Source organism: Abrus precatorius, unplaced genomic scaffold (assembly GCF_003935025.1).
Source record: "Abrus precatorius isolate BTA unplaced genomic scaffold, Abrus_2018 Scaffold5, whole genome shotgun sequence".
In the NCBI taxonomy this organism is placed as follows: Eukaryota; Viridiplantae; Streptophyta; class Magnoliopsida; order Fabales; family Fabaceae; genus Abrus; species Abrus precatorius.
The window spans coordinates 13,527,388-13,548,434 of NW_020874395.1; the positions used below are offsets into that span (position 1 = coordinate 13,527,388).

General features: G+C 30.6%; 1 protein-coding gene and 1 pseudogene across 3 annotated transcripts; both read right to left on the reverse strand.

Annotated features, from left to right (window-relative positions):
• Positions 1-4,671: 4,671 nt before the first annotated feature.
• Positions 4,672-11,079, reverse strand: LOC113867010 (TMV resistance protein N-like). Of its 3 annotated transcripts, XM_027501909.1 has the most exons (7): positions 10,537-11,079; positions 8,937-10,044; positions 8,484-8,771; positions 7,581-8,375; positions 6,836-7,484; positions 6,238-6,403; positions 4,672-4,881 (listed from the first exon to the last, which is right to left on the reverse strand). In XM_027501909.1, the coding sequence occupies exons 1-5, from the start codon at positions 11,022-11,024 to the stop codon at positions 6,987-6,989; spliced, it is 3,177 nt and encodes a 1,058-aa protein (XP_027357710.1). In that variant the 5' UTR covers positions 11,025-11,079; the 3' UTR covers positions 4,672-4,881; positions 6,238-6,403; positions 6,836-6,986. The 3 variants fall into 3 exon arrangements, with proteins under 3 accessions (XP_027357710.1, XP_027357713.1, XP_027357712.1); XM_027501912.1 differs by lacking the exon at positions 6,238-6,403 and having other exon boundaries at positions 7,581-8,372; positions 10,537-11,059; XM_027501911.1 differs by lacking the exon at positions 6,238-6,403 and having other exon boundaries at positions 4,694-4,881.
• Positions 11,080-15,725: 4,646 nt separating this feature from the next.
• LOC113866721 lies at positions 15,726-20,709 on the reverse strand (annotated as a pseudogene).
• Positions 20,710-21,047: the final 338 nt, after the last annotated feature.

Below are 21,047 nucleotides of genomic sequence, written 5' to 3' on the forward strand. Positions count from 1 at the left end.
TTTGTTAAAAACATTGAAGATCTTCAATTTGGGCCAACTTTGTTGCATATTTGAAACTTCGTACCCATTTCTTATCTTTCTGGGTGGGCCAGTATATGAAATCAGTGTTCAACTTTTTTTTTATTATTGTAAAAATTTATTTTCTTTTAAGTTAAAAAGTTTCACAACTCCCAATTCGGTTCCACATAGGTTAAGTTACGTATAAACATCGTTTAAATTGATGAAACTATTTAGAAAGTGCCACATCTAACAATAAATTTATCTAAACAAATAATATGATAAGTCTCAATAAAGATATAATAACCATAACAAATAAAGAAATAAATAAATAAAATATAAATAATTCACAATTATAAAACTTACTTATAACATATCATTTCAAAAGAAATTCATTTTAACATTTTTTATAAAAATTTTGTCATAATAAAAAATTCACAAATTTATACCGTTAAACAAAAATATCATTTAAATCACAATTATAAAGTATATATATATATATATACATAAAATTAAATACTAATAATTTTTTAAAATATCATAAATATGTATATACAATACTGTAAAGAACACCCATGTAAGAACCGATGTCTAAGAGAACTCTCTTATTGATAACCTTTTCTCGTAGGAGTAGTCTCTCTCCTAGGGATAATTCTGTCTAATGAGTACATAGTCCTTTTAAAATACAATTAGGTATACTTGAACAGTTGTTTCTGCTAAAAGATATAGGGTTCTATCATATATTTTTTCAAAAGAATTTACATCATAAAATCATTATCATGTATAAAATAAATATATTTTTCAAAAATTTCAATGCAACATCTCACACTGAAATACCTTTCAATAAAATTAAAATAGTTACTTCTCCACACTTTAGAAATAAAGTTCATGTAATTGAGTAAAAAATTTGTATTAGAACAAACTTTCTTGTAACCAAAAAGTAAATTTAAGACCCTTTTCCACAGGCAAATAATTTGTTATGTAATAATACATAATAAATAATAGAAATAATAATTATAAAAATATATCATTATGATCACTATCCACTTGCCAAAGTGGAGAATCACTAAATTGCTTTTCAAAATTATAAGACAACATGACCAATAAATCTAGTCATCATCTTCGTAAAAAAAGTTTTAGGAAATTAATTGGATTTAGATTATACTTAAAATTTTAAAATATACTTTGCTTACAAATAAACATTGGATTTAGATTATAATTAAAAATTTAAAATATACTTGCTTACAAATAAACATGTCAAGAATTAGTTTTTTTTATATCATAGAGTTGCAAGCACACTTTAAGAATTTGAATAGAAATTTTTTTACTACGTGTAACACTTTTTTTTTAGAGCGCTGTCTTGAATTTTAAAATTTATTCTAAACTATTTATGTTAAAGAGAAAAATAGATGATGAGTTACAAGAGTTTTTCAAAATCTTAAAAGAATAATTTAAAATAAGAAAATAATACTCATGTAATATATTTATATATAAGTAACAGTTCAGGATACAATTGTGATAGACCAGAGATGAGAAACGGGGTGTTTCAAAAGAAAGTCTGCTCTCCAATTTGCATTGCTAGGTCTGGCAAAAGATACTTAAGTATGTTATACAATCAGCTGTTTTTTGCTTCTTAATTTCTTGAAAGTGTGTATAGATGATAGGGCGAATTTCTCAAGTGAATTTTCATGAAAGATCGTGGATAAGTTAAAAAGAGTGTGGTTCCCATATTACACATTGCTGCGTATGAAACAAACTAGCAAGTATTGGTGTAAGCACATAATTCAATCAATCTATCTTCTCAGTTCCTATCAGAGATAGCCATGTATTGAAAGTGCAAATACAGAATAGAAGTTGGCACCATATGTTCAACTGTAGAACTAGTAATAAACAGTAAATATATACTCCATCCATTTTATTTTTTCTTAATCATTGAAGGTTATGCCCGAAGATTAAAGGACTTTTTTATTTAAATAATATAATTTTAAAAACTATTTCCAAAAATAGAATTAATTAAAAATTATTTCTCTGTCTGAAACTTTTTTTTACCATGTAAAGAGGGTGTTTCAGAGATTTGCGAATGATACTATTTTGTTATTATTTTTTAAAATAGTATCACATATATCAGATCGATACTTACTTTAGTAATGACACGTGTCAAGTACAGAACTAATATTTCATTTTTTTTGGACAACAGTGCTATCTCTACTTTTTGCAGCAATATTGTTAGTTCCATATCAAGTCTGATACTAAGTGAGATGTTGACAAGTGACATTAATTTAAAACATATTAAAATTATAATTTAAAAATAGAAAGGATCTTCTTATATTCGTGTAAATTAAAAAACTCTTACACTCAACTTGAAACTTTTATTTAACTTAAATCTAACGATTAGTAAATTAATAAATTATAATCCGTTAGATTTAAGTTAAATGAAAAGTTCAGATTGGGTGTAAGAGTTTTTAAACTTACACCCGTGTAAGATGATCTTACCTTTTTAAAAAATATTTAAATTTATAAATTTAAGATTATAAATTTAAAAAATACTTAAGATTTAAATTTAAAAATATTTAAAATTATGATTTAAAAAAATTAAAATTATAAATTTAATTAAAATAAGATTATAAATTTAAAAACATTTAAAATTATGAATATAAAAGATAATTAAGATTATCTTTAGTAATAATTAATACTAAAATTAAAATAAATATCTTATGATTTCTAATAATATTTTAAAAATTTATAATTTAAATAAGTCAAATAATTATAAATTTAAGATTATAAATTTAAAAATTTAAGATTATAAATTTAAAAAATACTTAAGAATTAAATTTAAAATATTTAAAATTATAATTTAAAAAAAATTAAAGTTATGAATTTCAAAATAACATGAGACTGAAAGCAATAATTCAACTAATCATGTAATTTTAACTCTTAAAAGATTGGAAAAAAAATTTCATAACTTGATTTAAAACAAGGTACTTACTATTTTTTTCTCCATACTAGTGGTGTTAATTAACGAACAAAATCTATATATTGATTTTAATTATAGTTATTGGACTTATTTAAATTATAAATTTTTAAAATATTATTAGAAAACTGTAAGATATTTATTTTAATTTTAGTATTAATTATTACTAAAGATAATCTTAATTATCTTTTATATTCATAATTTTAAATATTTTTAAATTTATAATTTTTAATATTTTTTAAATTAATACTATGTGTCAATATCTCACTTAATATCGGACCTAATATGGAAATAGCAGTATCATTACAAAAGTAGAGATAACACTATTGTCCAAAAAAGTGAGATACTTATTCTGCACTTAACACGTGTCATTATTGAAATAGGTATCGACTTGATATATGCAATAATGTTTTAAAAAATAATAAAAAAATAGTATCGTTTGTAAATCTCCAATACACTCTCTTACGTGGTAAAAAAAATTCCAAACAGAGAAATAATTTTTAATTAACCTTATTTTTGGAAATAATTTTTAAAATTGCATTATTTAAATAAAAAAAACCAGATTAAAGAAATGATTGAATAGTCTAAATTTACTAAATATTTATTATGTGATTTCCTAATATACCGTCGTCCTAAAAAGAAAGAATTTGAAGATTTTTGTAAGCTAAAACAAAAAGTAGAGAAAAACTTTAATAAGGTGTTCAATTCAATTAGGAGTAATATGGTAAAAAGAAAATAAACGTGTCTTAAATTTTGTAAGCGATTAAGAAAAATAAACATGTTTAAAATTCTAAAACGACTAAGAAGGAAAAAATGGAGGGAGTATTAATTGTAGGAAGGAAAAGTGTTAGATACACCACATCTATTCAACTTACCACAGTTATCACTGTTGGCACCTATGAAACATGAAAGAATGTTGATAAACGATAATTTAAGTTATTTCAAATAACAATTTGTTTGCACCTTGAGAAAGTAAAACAGTCTTGGAGTAATTTAACAAGTGGATGAAAAATGTGTTTAACTTTTTCCTTGACATGCTTTTGACTACCCAAAATAAGATTTTAGGCTAATCTCAGAGACACCAAATCGTAATGAATGAAAATACAAAAATCAATTTGACCTTCTCTGTTCAACTAACTTTCTACAACTGTCTATGGTTCTATCAATTTTTTGTTTGAATATATGTCATATTTTGAATAATAGAAAGCAAAGGAAAGACCATTTCATTTAGACTTGAGTAAGAGGAATTATGCTGAGGTTTTGTCTCCAATTTTCAGCGAAACTGATGGAGAGGTGTAGAGACTTGACCAAAGATGAAGTTGATGTTGCTATCTAAAAACACATTTGAACGCAGCATCAATACTTAATGAGATTTTATACCTTACTTAACTCATCTGATTAAACAACAAAAAGTCATTAATGGATACCGATGAATTGGTAATTAAATGATTTAACAAGACATGAACATGGGAAGGGACCTCTAAATTTGTCACCACCTGATATTAAGCCTTAACGTGCACAAGTTAAGTTATTTGAAACACCACTTAAATTTGTTAAGTTTATATAAAATTAACACGAGACTATAAATATTTTTAAATAAATAATATGATAAATTTGTCAAAAAATTTGATAGAGTTTTTTTTATTATTCTAAAATATGATAACCTATTAGAATTAATTTATAACTCAACTACACCCAATTGAATTCTAAGTCCTTATACTATTAAAATTAAATAATTTATTACATAATCAAGATTTAAAACTCAACCACAAACAATTGAATTCCAAGTAATTATAATATCAAAATTGAACTATTTATTACATAATCAAGACAAAAATTTAACTTCTCATTGGCTGTAGAAATTCTAAAACTTAAAATCTAACTACTTATAATATTCTCAGTGGCCTCCAACTCTGTAAATAATAAATAAATAGAGGTGAGTCTCATACTTAACAAGAATATAATAACTACAGTAAACAAAAAATGAAAAACAAATAACACACAAAGTAGTTCTCATTTTTAAACTTGTTTATAACATGTATTTATAAAAATAATTTTATTCTGATTAACTTTCAAAAGTTTGATCATGATTCAAAGTTCACAAACTTACACTATTAAATAAAAATATTATTTCAATCACATTTACTATAATAAGACATGCATATACATAAAAAAATTAAATAATAATAATAATTTCAAAAACATCATAAAAGCAAATGTATATATAATATTGTAAGAGAGATTCATAAGACAACCAAAGTTCAAGCAACTTCACATGGTTAATAGCCCTATCTTTTTAAGGGTGGTCTCACCTATATTAATAGTTTCATGTAGTCCTCTCCTTACATTATTTTTGCTATCAATTACAGGGTTCAAACACAACTTCTCCAAAAATATTTACATCGTAGAAAAATATTCTCATAGACAATCTAAATGCACGTATCATAGTTAAATACTATCAAATAAAATTTAAATAATTATCTTTTTCACACTTTTCAAATAAATTTGTGTAATTAAACAAAATATGTATCACAGTAAACTTTCATCTAAACCAAAAAAATTTTAAGACTTATTTCCCTATACACATAATTATTTTTAGCAATAATAACATAATAAATAATTAAAAATAAATTACTATGATTATTATTTACTCACAACAACAGAGAACCACTAAATCCCTTTCCAAAATTATTCCAAAATTTTAAGAGACCTAGTGACCAAAAAATTTGGACATCATTAAAATCAAACAAAATTTTAAGCCAAGAACTAACTGTTTTTATATCCTAGAGTTGTGATATACTTTAAGAACTAAAACAGAAAATTTTTCTCTGATGGGTAACATTTCTTTTTCTTTAAAGCATTATCCCTAATTCCAAAATTTCAGCCAAAACTATCTATCCCAAAATTTAAAAATAAATGTTTTGATATTTTTAAATTTCACCCAAAGCTATCTATCCCTAATTCCAAAATTTCTCTCTGATTATGTATATTTGGTTGCAAATGGACTTAGGCATCGAATTAGCGATCAAAACGCATTGAACATAAAAATTTGGACACTACATAACATAGAAGAAATAAATCACAAGATGGAGGCTTATAACCTTAATACTACAGAATATGAATCAGTTATCAATTCTGGAGGCTTATAACAACATAACTCAGTGGACACGATGTTCATCGTAATGTGTGAACCTCTTTTGTAACCAAGAAGAAATACCCTTGAAGCTTATCCTAACATAGGGAAAAATAAATGATGAAAGATTGTTTACCTCCACCCATAATAGGGTATCAAAACTCAAGTGTGCATTGTTGAATCCTGTGTTGCAAAATACTCCTGGAAAAATAAACCTAGGATATGGCTAATTAAAGAGAGCGAAAAGGGTTTCCTCTGAATTGAGCAATGAAAATTATTAACCCTCCACAAGGTTTGTATGCCTGTCCAAAAATCAGAGTCAACATTATGCAACCTTACTAATACCCATTCTCACTTTTCTTGAAACTTTTTGGTAGCCTATTAGGACTATTATTCAGTCCAATATACTGTCCTAAATTACGAAGTCAAGATAATTTATATACACATCACACTACATAAATTCAAATTCACAATTAAAATTTCTTACTATTTTATGATCTAACGTCATTCAATTTCTCTAACGCAAGCAAATTTGTTTTTTCTTCACTACTGAAACAATGAATTGAACATTAGAACTACTGTAATTTTCTTCAGGACAAAAAGTTAACCATGCACCCCAATAAAGCACTCCAGTCGTGGAACTTCTTTCCTTTTGTTCCATTTATGTAGAAAATCAAAGTGAATTGGACCACTGAAAAATAGTTATAGTGAGAAAAAACTACAAGAGAATTTACCTTTAACACTAGTGGTGCCCCTTATCCATGTTGATTTGAATCATAATTCATATTATTCTCCAATTATTGCATTGCTGGTGCACGAAGAAAAGAATTTGTCTTAGAAACCTCCATGTCTATGAATCTATGCTCTTTTCGCCGGGTGTGGCTTTTATGATTCCAAACCATCATCTAATTTTCTCCTTTTATAAGGATCAGTGAATCGAATATCCTCCATTCTACTCCTCTGTTTGAATATATAGATTCCACTTTCTATAAAGACTGGAATCTCCACATGTTTTTCCTTTTCATTGGATATGACTGAGTATGTAATCTCCACATGGTTCCATTCATTTTCTACAAGTTCTTTGTCCAAATTATCTGCGAAATTTATCTTTTGCAGATCAAAAAGATATGTATGATCAGTCTCCATCCATAAATAGGAATCATCCTCATCATCAACCGAACATTCAATGCCATTGATGATCACAATAGGTCCAACAATTGTAATCTGTTCACGCGTTGGTCCAATAGCAGTACAAAGAGCTATGGCAGGAAACTTATCACGAAACCAGAAAGAATTAGACAGTCCCTTGCTGTGGTGCTCGAACCACTCTGGAAACCATGTTCCTGACAACCAAAACATGGTGTTTCCAGCTTCATGCAGTTTCTGTTGTTAGTCACAAATAATTAGTAAGTTTAGCAACATCAAGTACACTGTCAATTATTAAATCAAATACATAATAGAAACAAAACAAGACAAAACCTGATTCAGTAATGTGCTTCTACAAGAAGTCAAGGATTTACAGTTTCTTGCAGAGAAATGTTCTATGTTTGGTGGCATCCCTCTAATTTCTCGAAGACAATTGCAATAATCCAAAATAAGCTTCCATAAAAAATGGCATTCACTGATGCATTCAGGAAGAACTGTGAACTTGTTCCTTGATAGGTCTAAATCTTTTACATTAACAAACCATGAGAGAGCTACTGGTAAAAATTGATCAGACAGGTTGCAGCCTGAGAGACAAAGACAATCTACATTTGAAGACACCATTGAGCTTACTTTTTCTTCACCCTCAACCTGTCTTGGCCATAGCAACCCTTTCCAATCCCAAGCAATAATCTCAGTCAATTTTGGCATCATGACAATGCTGCTAGGTAACCTAATCATTCCTCCTAGACGCAACTGTAATATTTGAAGCCCAGTGAGATTTTGAAATGAAAATGGCAATTCTTTTATGGCAGAGGCCTCCAACACAAGTTCTGTTATATTTTCCATTTTCCCTAATATTTCTGGAAAACACTCAAGATTGGAACAATATGAAAGTTCAAGTTTCTCAAGAGAGGTCAGTTTGAGGGGTGGAAAACTCCTGAGCTTTCTGCAACCTATAGCATTCAAGAATTTAAGCTTATGTAGGAATCCAATGGAATCATGAATTGTAATTAAATTCTCACAATTTTTGAATGAAAATTTTTCTAAATTTTGGAGCCCCGATACATCTGGTATTTGTGTTAAACCTTCACACTCGTCAAAATTCAAAACACTCATGTTCATGAACTTCTGCAACCAAAAAAAGAGGAGAAACAAGGAAATAAGAACCAAATGAATGATGTAAAAGTGAAGCTAATAATATGTAAGGTTTGGAAAATGAACCCATCACCCACTTGCCTCTGATAAGTCAGCCAACTCTAGTGAGAAACAACTTTTAGGTAACTTGCATATGCTCAGTTTCTTTGAACAAAAATTAGCTGGAAACCCTTGTGAAGGATATTTCGCCCATTCCAGTACTCTTAAACTATTCGGAAGATGTTTGGGACCTTTGGAAAAATGACCATTTTTAATTATAAGTGTTTTGAGGTTTTTCATCTTCTTGAAGGCCTTTCTATTCCATTTAATTATTTCTTCTTTGTCAAGTAAGGAGGAAGCCAGACGTATGATTTCAATTTCACCAGTTCCCTGTTAATACAAAGGCACCAATCACCCCTAATGCAGATAAATGTAAGACTTCTATGCAAATATTTAGTTAAATTTACATATTATAAACGAAAAAACTGTGACATGATCATATAATAGTAAAAATAGATAAGTCAAGACACGAAACAAGCCAATCATGAGTCATACCGAGTCGTGTTCGAAAACATGAATTATATCTTCCGGTAACCATAATCTACTGCGCTTCCCAGGATCTTTCGGTGATTTCTGTCGGACAATCTCTTTACCCATGTCCTCTATCAAGTCATGCAATGTCACCCCACCAGCCCAAGTAAGCTTTATGAGAGATTTTTCAACCAGCAACCCAATATGATATTTCATGGAGTCACCATAATGAGCATGAAGTATATCTTCAACTTCTTCTAAGTTATATCCTTTAAAGCAACAGGCAATGTCAAGAAAAACACTCTTCTCTTCTTCCTCTAAAGCATCAAAGCTTACTTTAAGTATCTTTAGGATATGACAATTTGGAATTCTTTTATATTGATTGATAGCAGATTTCCATTGTTCTATACTTTTACCAAACAAGTTGGAACCGATTACTTCCAAAGCCAATGGATGACCAGAAGCATAAGCTACTGCACAATTCATGACATCCACATAACTTGGATCAACTTTTTCTGATTTAAATGCTTTCCAACTAAGTAATTGAAGAGCATCGTTCTTATTCAATTTCTTCACCTCATGTGTACTTTTAACTTCATGACATGCTAGTAGATGTTTGTCCCGGGTCGTGATGATGACTCTACTGCCAGGACCAAACCAATCAGGTTTTCCAACAATGGCATTTAATTGCTCGTGCTTGTCGACATCATCTAGAATCAAGAGAACCTTCTGTCGCTGGAGCCTGTGTTGTAGTATTGAAATTCCTTGTTTGACACTCGCTAACTTAATTTTCGTCTCTCCAAGTATTTCTGAAAGTAGGATGCTTTGGAGATGTTGTAACCCATGTTTGTCTGAATTTTCTCTCACATTTTCTAGAAAACACAAACCATCAAAATGGTCAGCAATCAAATTGTAAACTGCCAGAGCAAGTGTTGTTTTTCCTATCCCACCAATTCCATGAATCCCTATCATTAGAACACCATCATCAGATCCAACATCCAAAAGTTTCCTTACTTCCAGCACTTGTGACTCTAGTCCAACAGGATAATCCGCAACATGTAAAGGAGCACGATTAATCTTGTTGGAAACCAACTCAACAATCCTCCCAATAAACTCGTATTCATAACCATCTCTGTTTCAAACAAGATTTTGAGTGAAGTTAAACTAAATGCCCCACATCCAAGTCTTGATATTTATGTTGTCAAGGTAAACAAGCATTTATTTTCTCTTTAAATTTTACCATGAAGTATGTGTTTGATTGAACTTATTTTGAAGAAAAAATTGTTTGTTTTTTTGTTACCTTCCTTAGAGGGCCTTTGAAAAATAAACAACTGTTTCTCCAAATTGAAGTTTTCAAACATGTACTGAATGATGAAACAAGTGAAATTTCATAAAATGAAGTTTGTCTAACCCATGTCATAAGGCACATAATAAGAACTCAATAAGTAGGAAGCTTCATTGAAAATTATAGCATTTAATGTTATAATGCATTGTATTTTGTAGTATCTTGTGAATTCCAATAAGAACTTACTCTATACAGAGGTTCTTATTGTATGCCCTTGGGTACATATCAGAAATATTGAAAAAAAAGTAGTAAGGTAAAAAAATGGTAAGGTGGGGGTACCCGTGTTTGAAATGGTAGCCAGACAAGTTAGCTACATGATGCAAAGCCATCTTCCATTTCTGCAACTTCTCCATGTTATGCTTGAACCTTTCTCCATGACTTGCCAATGCTTCTCCATAACTACCTCTTTGGTATCTCACATGAGAGGGATCAACATCATAAAAAAGGGGCAAAACCAATGTATCTTTTCTCTTAACACACTCAAGGATGTGGGCAAGTTCATCTAAGCAAAATGAAGAATATGCATAATTATTAGAGAGCACAGCGATGGCAATTCTTGACTCTTCAATTGCCTTGACAAGTGCTGGTGATATTTCCTCTCCTCTTTGAAGCCCCTCATCATCAATGAAGGTGTGAATTCCCTTGTCTTGAAGAGCTTTAAATAGATTGCCAACAAAACCATGACGTGTATCTGAGCCTCTAAAGCTAAGGAAAACATCATAGGTGAATGCATAGGTGAAGGAAGAAGAACATGATCTAACAGCCATGAGAAGAAAGCTTAGTATAATTATTGATGCAGTGTTGGTTCTCCAAAATCAAATTGATCGAATAACTATGAAATTGATAGACTAAAGTGTTACGCGGACATGTCGTACCGACATTAATTATTACGCGTATGAACTTTTCCGAAAATATCTTTCGTTTTTCCTCTCGTTCTTAATCTTTCACTGTGCTTAACTCGTGGTCAACATTTTACTTGTTTTTTTTTTGAGGATGTTGATACTATAAAAAAAGAGCCTACTACTTTATTCATCGTTTCAAAATTATTTCTTTTCCCCTATATTGCAATTGACATAGTTGTTTGTAGCATTCTGTTTTGCCACCAACAATAATAGTGAAAGTTTTTTAATTCACAATAGATGCATGCATAAGAGAAGGTTAGGCTTAGGAGAGATTATTTGTTTTGGGTTAATTTGCAAGAATTATTGACATGGTGCTCAATACTTGTAGATGTGGGCTAAGCATCTCTAGTGCTTAATTAATAAAATTTTTGTGCTTATAAAAAAAAAAATACATGCATTGTAGAATATATGATGAAGAATTGTTCAAAGAGTTGGTTCAGACAACAATTTCAAAAGTAAGAATTGGCTCGAAACACGGCTGTACAAGGTCATAAGTACGGCATGTATGGGCTCGAAATAACTCTGTGCTTGTTGAAAGGGTTTGAGTCAACTGACTATTACGCAACTCTGATTTTTCATCAATTTGAGCCTAAAACGCATCCAAAATTTACTTGTAAATTCTTTATATTAAACTGTACAATTAACATATAAAATAATAGTCAAATATAAATATATGAGCTATAAAAGAGAGGCTAAATACAAACTTATCACATGCATATTTCTATTATCTTCCTTATTGGTCTAACCCTTGTTTTGGGTTGAAGCTATGGTATATGAGAGAGGATTTTCAAAGAAGTTATGGGTTGAATTGATAGATATAGTAATGTTTCTATTAAATAGACTTCCTACAAAAATAGTGCAACGAAAAACTCCTTATGAATCATGTTATGACTATAAACTTTTTTTAAAAAAAATTCAAATAGACTACAAAATCACTTTTTGGTGTATTTGGATTAAGCGAATATTCGCTTAAGCAAAAATGCACTACAGGTTGTAGTTCTTGCCAAAATTGCAAAGAGTCGAGATCTAAAGATAAGTCCAAAGAATAGGAAAGGCAAAGATACTTTTACATCAACTTTTTAAACTAAAGAACTTAAAAAGTATAAACAAAATTTTACATATAATCTTCAAGATGTCTAAAACAATCAACTCATAAACTTTAGAATCATGTACCTCAATGAAGCACTCCAGTCTTGGAACTTCTTTCCTTTTGTTCCATTTATGTAGAAAATCAAAGTGAATTGGACCACTGAAAAATAGTTATAGTGAGAAAAAACTACAAGAAAAATTTACCTTTAACATTAGTGGTGCCCCTTATCCATGTTGATTTGAATCATAATTCATATTACCATCCAATTATTGCATTGCTGGAGCACAACGAAATGAATTTGTCTTAGAAACCTCCATGTCTATGAATCTATGCTCTTTTCACCAGGTGTGGCTTTTATGATTCCAAACCATCATCTAATTTTCTCCTTTTATAAGGATCAGTGAATCGAATATCCTTCATTCTACTCTATTTGAATATAAAGATTCCAAACCATCACCTAATTAATATCATGCAAGATATTAATTTAATAACGATTGGGAGAGAAAGATTGTTTAGTCCACTTAATTTTTTGTCTCATTTTATCATATAGATCCATTAACTAATCGAGATGTAGTTGCTTGACGATATAATTAATTAGGGTTATACAATTATGCGCAATAAAATTAACTCTAATCACATGTGGAAATCAAACATAGATTCAAACTTCAAAAACCCATTAATTCATGAATGATAATTCTCACAGCCCTATCTATAGACTTACTTACTAATGCTAAAGGAAAAAACTAAAACAATCATAAAAAAAGTCATAGAGAAAATCAGACTAGAATGTAATGAATTCTTGGTCTTGAAGTACGATCACTTCAAGGTCCAAATCTGACCAACAACATGTTGAAGATCCCATGCAAAAGAGACAAGTTTAAAGGTGTATCAAAGCCAGAAACAGGATGTAAAATTGGATCTTGAGGTTTCTCTTTAATAGAGTTTAGAAAAAACCATAAAAATTATTTATAAGTGAGTTTTTCACAAATGAGCATGGTTGTACAAGGTCATAAGCACGACTGTGCTTGGGCTCGAAGCATCTTTGTGCTTGTTGAAAGGGTTTGGGCCTACTGACTGCCGCGTAACTTTGATTTTCTATCAATTTGGACTTAAAATGCACCCAAAATTTACTTGTAGACTCTTTATACTAAATTACACGATTAACATATAAATTTGCGTAAAACCCAAATAAAATAATGATCAAACATAAATATATGAGCTATAAAATAGAGGCTAAACACAAACTTATCACATGTATATTTCCATTGTCTTCCTTATTGGTCTAACCCTTGTTTTGGGTTGAAGCTATGGTGTGTTGAGAGAGGATTTTCAAAGAAGTTATGGGTTGAACAGGTAAATATAGTAATGTTTCTATTAAATAGACTTCCTACAAAAACAGTGCAAAGAAAAACTCCTTATAAATCATGGTATAACTATAAACTTTTTTTTTAAAATTTAAATAGACTAAAAAATCACTTTTTTGCGTATTTGGATTAAGTGAATCTAAATTCGCTTAAACAAAAATGCACTACAAGTTGTAGTTCTTGCCAAAACTACAGAGAGTCAGGATCTAAGGATAAGTCTAAAGAATAGGAAAGGCAAAGATACTTTAAGTCCAAATAAAAAAGAGATAAACCCCAAATAAAATATATAATATAATGGCTTATGATCATGTATGCACATAAGTAAAGAATTAGTAAAGGATTCATTAAAATTTCATCCCTTTTACCCTTTCCACCCATATCCCTTCTTCCAGCCCCCACCCCTTTCCCATCTTCTCCCCTAACCCAACCCCCTTCCCGCTCTCCCCTTCCCCATTGTCCCCTTTATGCTCTTTCCCCACCCCTCTCCCCCTTTCTCACTCTCCCATCTTCCTCTTCATGCTCTCCCTTATTTAAGTGAAATTTTTTATTTTTGTTTAAAATTTTTTATTTAAGTAAAAATAATTTTTATGTGTGTTTAGCTTAAATGAATTTAAATTTATTTAAATAAAAATGCATTGCATGGTGTAGATTTTACTAAAACTATAAAGAATCTAGATCCCTTCTCCTCTTCATTTATTTATAGAATGTGTGGCCTATTGGCTTTTGGCTTTGTTTATAGCTTAGGCTTCTTCTTACCAAGCTTAGGCTTCTTCTTACCCTTGATGCATGCGTATTTCCATTGTCTTTATGAGTTTTAATTATAGAAATTATTGATGATAATGAGTTGTTACACCTTTATAGATGATTTTATTTATGATTTATTTCAAGATTAATGAGTAAAATTAGAAATAGTTTTTAGTTATAACTTTCTTATATTTAAATGATACTATGAATAAAAATATGAGCAATTTTCAATTTTATAGCCTCTTAATTTTATTTTAAGTTCCAACATTATTAGCCTTTTCCTTATGTTGGGTCCATGAAATTTACATCAATCAGTTACTAATTCTTTACTTATGTGCATACATGGTCATCAGCCACTAGATTATATACCTTCTTTGGGGTCTATCTTTTTTTTTTCTTGGACTATCTTTTCCTTTCCTATTCCTTGGACTTCTCCTCTTCATTTTATTCATAGAATGTGCAGCCTATTGGATTTTGGCTTTGTTTATAGCTTAGGCTTCTTCATACCCTTGATGCATGCGTATTTCCATTGTCTTCCTTATTGGTCTGACCCTTGTTTTCTTACCCCTAATAGCATGACAATCACTCCATCTCACCATAGAATTACCCTTGAAGTTATCCACAACGTAGGCAGAAATAAATGACTCAAGATTCATTATCACCATCACTAGTGTACATCAAAACCCGATGTCATTGTTGAATCCTGAATCATGTAACACTTTACAATGTGTTTGACAACAAACAAATCACTATCTTCGTTATCCAACATTACTATTACCTATTATCTTTTTTCTTCAAACAATTTCACAGCTTATTAGAATTATTATTAAACTGAATATGCTATTTCAAATTATGAAGTCACGATAACTTACGTACAGCATAAATAAAAATTTACAATAGCATTTTCTTACTACTAATTCACAATCAAAAAGCATTCAGTTTCTCTAAAATCAAATAAATTTATTTTTGTTCACAATTGAAACAATAAATTGAATTCCTGTATACTTCCTTTGAGAAAGAAAAAAAGGAATTCATGCTCCTCTGTTGATTTGGCTCATTCTAGTAACTAGTATTTTTCTTTTGTTCCATTTATGTAAAACAACATAATGGTAAGGGAATAATTATAGTTACTGTGATCACACCACAAGAGAATTTAACCTTGACACTAATAAAGGTGCCTCTTATCTGCTTTGACATGATTCAACTTGAATCCTAGTTGAGGTTATCATACAATGCCTGCATTGCTTGAGTAGGAAGAAATGAAAATTGCTACATGCTTAGTTCTGACAGCATGACTATAAACACATACATTGTTGCTGTTGCACAAATTGAACCTAAGAAACTAAATGTCCACGAATCTATGCTTTTTCAGCAACTGGTAGTTTTGTGATTCTGAACTGTTGAGAGAATCATCCAAATTATGTAAGGATTATGCAACTTTAAAATTGTGATATTTTCCATCTTTCCTGATATTTCGGGAAAGCTCTCAAGGCGAGGACAATCTGAAAGATAGAGTGTTTCAAGTGAGGTTAACTTGAGTGGCGGGAAACACCTAAGAGTATCGCATCCGTAAGAACTCAAATATTTAAGCTTATTTAGTAATCCAACCGAGTCGTGAATCCTACATAAATTGCTACAACGGTCAAATGACAACTTTTCTAAATTTTGGAGACTAGATACATCATGTATCTCCGTTAAATATTCACAATCGTCAAAATTCAAACTTGTCAAAGTCTCAAATTCCTGCAACAAAAACAAAGGAAAAAATATAACACATCAAAAACCGAACGAATAAATAAAAATACAAGTATAAGGAAATGAACTCAATCGACTTACATATAATAAGCCGAATGATAAAATGCGACTGCTGCGCAAGTTGCATATAACAAGTTCGTTGGGACAAAAATCAGATGGTAAATGCTCTGAAGGATATTTCTGCCATTCCAAAACTCTTAAACTATTTGGAAGATGATTGGCGCCTTTAGAGAAACAACCATTTTTTACAATAAGAGTTTTCAGACCTTTCATCTTCTTCAAGCCATCTCCATCCCATTTTACTTCTTCTTCAGAAAATGGAAATTCTAGAAATATGATTTCAATTTTACTGGATCCCTACAAACATCATAGGTAAAATAATTAACAAATCAATAAATAATAAAATACAAATAGACCAAAATTATATCTGCGTTTGTGTGTTTCAGTCAATAATTTTTTTTATATATAACTTATCTATTTTTATGATACAAGATTGATTTCATAAAACATATCACATTGGTTATCTATATATTTGATTTGTATTATCTGATATCATAATATATTATATATAACAATACAAAATATTAAACTGTTAACAATCAATAAAAATATCTAAAATTAATATTAAAACAGTATTTATTATTATTTACATTAATTATTTTATTATTGTGAAATAACAAATATTTTTCTTAGTTATAATATTTTTATTTTATTTGCAACTAATTCTATTACTATTATTTTATCAACGTAAATAAGTAGTATGCATTATAAATTTTATCCTATGAAAGTGTTTAAAATGTTGTTTATTTTCTTTTATTTCTGAAAACTAAAATTAAGTCACTAAAACTAAGTATTGTAAGTATATTAAAATTACGTAAATATATATTAAGCATGTAATATATGTGTACAGTAAGTTGTGATAACGAAAGTAATATTCACGCTTCGAAAATTAAAATTCCAAACAGATAAATATAGACAAACAACAAGCCAATAGAGAGAGAGAGTCTTCAAGCTAGGATAATTTTAGTTCCTTATGGCCATTCTTCCGTGTCTTTCAAGAATTATGAAAGTGAATTTGAAAAATCAAGAAATATGCAATATTTTAAAACACCATTTTTCTATTTACTCGTGCATGGGATGTTCCTCTAGTATATGTATACATGCAAGACTTTAGCAAACATAATTAAGTAGAGAAATTTATAAGTTATAAAGAGAATTAATAACAATTATGACGTGAGAAAACAACAGCTGAAAGAAATAAATCAAGGTTTAAGATGAAAAACCAAACCATATATATTTGTCTTGCTCACCTTATCTTGCTCTAAAACTTGAACCACATCTTTATGGAACCATAATCTACTACGTTTTCCAGGCTTCTTTGGTGATTCTTGTCGAACAATTTCCTTACCCATATCCTCTATCAAGTCATGCAATGTCACATATCCACGAATTTTTATGAGAGATTTGTCAATCAAAACTTGAATATGGTGTTCCACGCAATAACCATAATGAGCACAGAGTATATCTTTGACTTCTTCCAAGTCATATCCCTTGAAGCAACAAGCAATGTGAAGAAAAACATTCTTCTCTTCTTCCTCCAAACCATCATAGCTTAACTTAAGTATCTCTAGAATTTCATTATTGGGAGTTCTTTCATATTGTTCAATAGCAGAATCCCATACTTGTCTTCTTTTACCATACAAGTTAGAACCTATTACTTCCAAAGCCAATGGAAGACCCGAAGAATAAGTTACTATACGGTTCAAGACAGCCACATAACTTGGATCAACATTTTCCGATTTTAAAGAATTCCAACTAAGCAATCGAAGAGCATCTTCCTCGTTCAGCAACTGCACCTCATATGTTGTTTTAACACCTTGACTTTTTAACAACTGTTGGTCCCTAGTTGTGATGATAACTCTGCTACCAGGACCGAACCATTCAGGTCTTCCCACAATTGCTTTTAACTGCTTTTGTTTGTCAACGTCATCCAAAATCAACAGAATCTTCTTTCGCCCCAGCCTTTGCTGTATCATTGACATTCCTTCTGTGACATTTGTTAACTCAATTTTCTTCTCCCCTCCAACTGTTTTATTAAGAAGGATGCTTTGGAGATGCTGTAACCCATGTTTCTCTGAAGTTTCTCTCACGTTTTAGAGAAAACATAAACCATCAAAACGGTCAGCAATTGAATTATAAACAGCTAGAGCAAGTGTCGTTTTACCAACTCCGCCAATTCCATGGATCCCTACCATGTGGACTCCATCATCAGACCCCACATCATGTAGTGAATTCACTTTTTCCACTGGGGCTTTCAGTCCGACTGGGTAATCAGCAATGGGTAAAGGAACACGATTAATCGTTCTAGATACCTCTTCAACATCTTCCCAATAAACTCGTGTTCATATCCATCCCTACACAAGGAGAAAAGCTTGTGAAGTAATTTATACTTCATTACTACCAGTTCAAATTGTGAAAATTACCCAAATGAAAACTTAATAAACAAAATATTAGAAGGTACCCGTGTTTGTAGTGACGTCCGGACAAGTTAGCTGCTTGAGTAAGAGCAGTCCTCCATTTCTGAAACCTCTCCATGTTACCCTTCAACTTTTCCTTGTTTTTCTTGAACCTTGCTTCATGCTTAGCCAATGCTTCACCATAAGTCCCAATCTGATGTCGGAAGTGGGAAGGATCAACGTTATAGAAAACCGGCAAAACCAATCGACCCTTTGCCTTAATGCAATCTGTGATGGTGACAAGTTCGTCTAAGCAAAAAGAAGATGAAGCATAGTTCACAGAGAAGATGGGGATGGCAATTCTGGACTCTTGAATGGCATTGACAAGTGATGGTGTAATTTCGTCCCCTCCGCGAAGCTCTTCATCTGTTGGGTTAGACTCCCAACTATGTGTCCAAAAGTCCAAATTTTCAAGCTCATTTTCTACACACTTAATTGAGGAGAGTGAGAAGTCAGTGGAGTGGGTGAGGGAAGTCCATTTTCGCAGCCTAATATGAACATTTTCGGTGAGAGGCATCAAAAAGAGAGAAGGGAAGTGAGGGAAGAAAAGAAGCTCCAGACCAGCTGCTTCATTTCTCTTATATACAATTAGTTCACCTTTGGATCGGGCTGAAAATTTTACAGCAGATTCATAACACGGTGCTCTTTGTTCTGACCGTTATTGTCAATTGGAGGTCTGAAGTTGGAGATACTGTCTTCGCACAGAAGCCCTGTTTTTGGTGACTCTGCACAGACCAGCTACTGAGAAATTGTTATTTCTCCTTAGTTAACCGTTGGATTGAGCTGAAACTTTGACAGTAGTTCCCAGACGTATATTTCTTCATTCTGACCGATAGGATCGTCGATTGGAGGTTTTGGCTGAGAGAAATCGTGTATGAACAGCAGCTCTGTTTTGTGAAATTTTCTCTCTTTGGTTAGGTTTTATTGCTTGGTTGTATTAGCTGGTTGTTTGCACGAATTTGTGCAGTATTTTGAGACTCTCTTGTAACCTCATTTGATTATAGTGGAGCTTGATTGACTGGCTTGAGCCCGAGGGTTTTACCACGTAAATAATTCTCTGTGTCCTTGTGTTTGTTGCTGCCATTTGTTATTGTTGTTGCTCCTCACAGGTGCTTACAAGTTTGGAGAATTGTTTCCGCTGCTCACTTTAGATAATTGTGTTCTTGTGTTTGGTTTTCCCCAACATCATCATCAATGAACGTATGAATTCCTTTGTCACAGAGAGCTTTGTAAAGAATACCGGTAAAACCATAACGAGTATCAGAACCTCTGAAGCTGAGAAACACATCATAGGTGAATGGATAGCTGAAGGAAGAGGATGATGAACACGGATCCATGAGCACTGGGAAGAAAGGTTAGCGAGAGTTTGGAATATGGTTGGAGTGTAGGAATAGCTTATAGTATACATGTTACCAATGGTTGAAGGGAAACTTCCTTTCCATTTTCCATTTTGAAAATACTGTTCAACATTTAAAGGCATAAATGAAAAAGAATCTGCAATGTCGTATGTACACGTTGCTGTCTAAATACACACAGGCACAAGAATCTAATAGGTCACACACATAAAGGAAACAAGTTTTCATATATTAAAATTGTGTTTGGATCCAAAATTTTAAATGTGAGAGAATCATAAGAGGAGTTAATAGAATTTTTTAATTTTTTTCTTGAAAAACTTTCATTTAAAATTCTCTATATTTAATATAAAATTTATCTATTTAAAATTATGAAGTATTCTAAAAATATTTCTCTTATAAGCTAAATATATATAATTTAGTAATTTAACTAGAATTACTTTACCCAAATACATAGTATAGTATAGTGTATGATGAAAGAATTTAAAAGATTTTCAAACAAAAAAAAATGAGTGTATTGACTATTGTAGAATGGAAGATGTATAAAGATAAAGTCTCTGTGTGCTCAAAGTTTAAACATATAATTAGGGATGACAGTGGGTAAAGTACTATACTACCCGTCTTCATACCCGCGTTTTAAAAAAATACCTGTATCCAGTCTTATACCTATGTGAGTAGTAATTTTAACTCCATACCTGTACTTTCTGGGTACCCGCTCCTATTACCCATGCTTGTCTAAGAAAAAAAATACTTTATAAAAATATGTTTATATATTTTACATAAATAATATAATAATACAAAAGTTTGATATGTATCTTTTGAATAGAGTTTAAACATAAATAGAAAATAAATATTTAAATATCACAGTTATTAAGTTAATATATAAACCTTTTAGACTAAAGAACTTAAAAACTATAAACAAAATTTTACATATAATCTTTAAGATGTCTAAAACAACCAACACATAAACTTTAAAATCATGTACTGCCACTCCTAAAAAACATAAAAAAAATTAATATTTGTTAATTATTTATTGTAAAGTCAAAATAATAGAAATAATTAGGTTA

What these genes read in the sequence shown, in the direction of transcription:
- LOC113867010 (XM_027501909.1), bottom strand. Translation starts at nt 11,024, where the DNA reads ATGGCTGTTAGATCATGTTCTTCTTCCTTCACCTATGCATTCACCTAT. An exon ending in ATGTTTTCGAACACGACTCG is followed by an intron (nt 8,772 to 8,936) that starts GTATGACTCATG and finishes TTGTATTAACAG; the next exon opens with GGAACTGGTGAAATTGAAAT. An exon ending in GAAGCACATTACTGAATCAG is followed by an intron (nt 7,485 to 7,580) that starts GTTTTGTCTTGT and finishes GACTAACAACAG; the next exon opens with AAACTGCATGAAGCTGGAAA.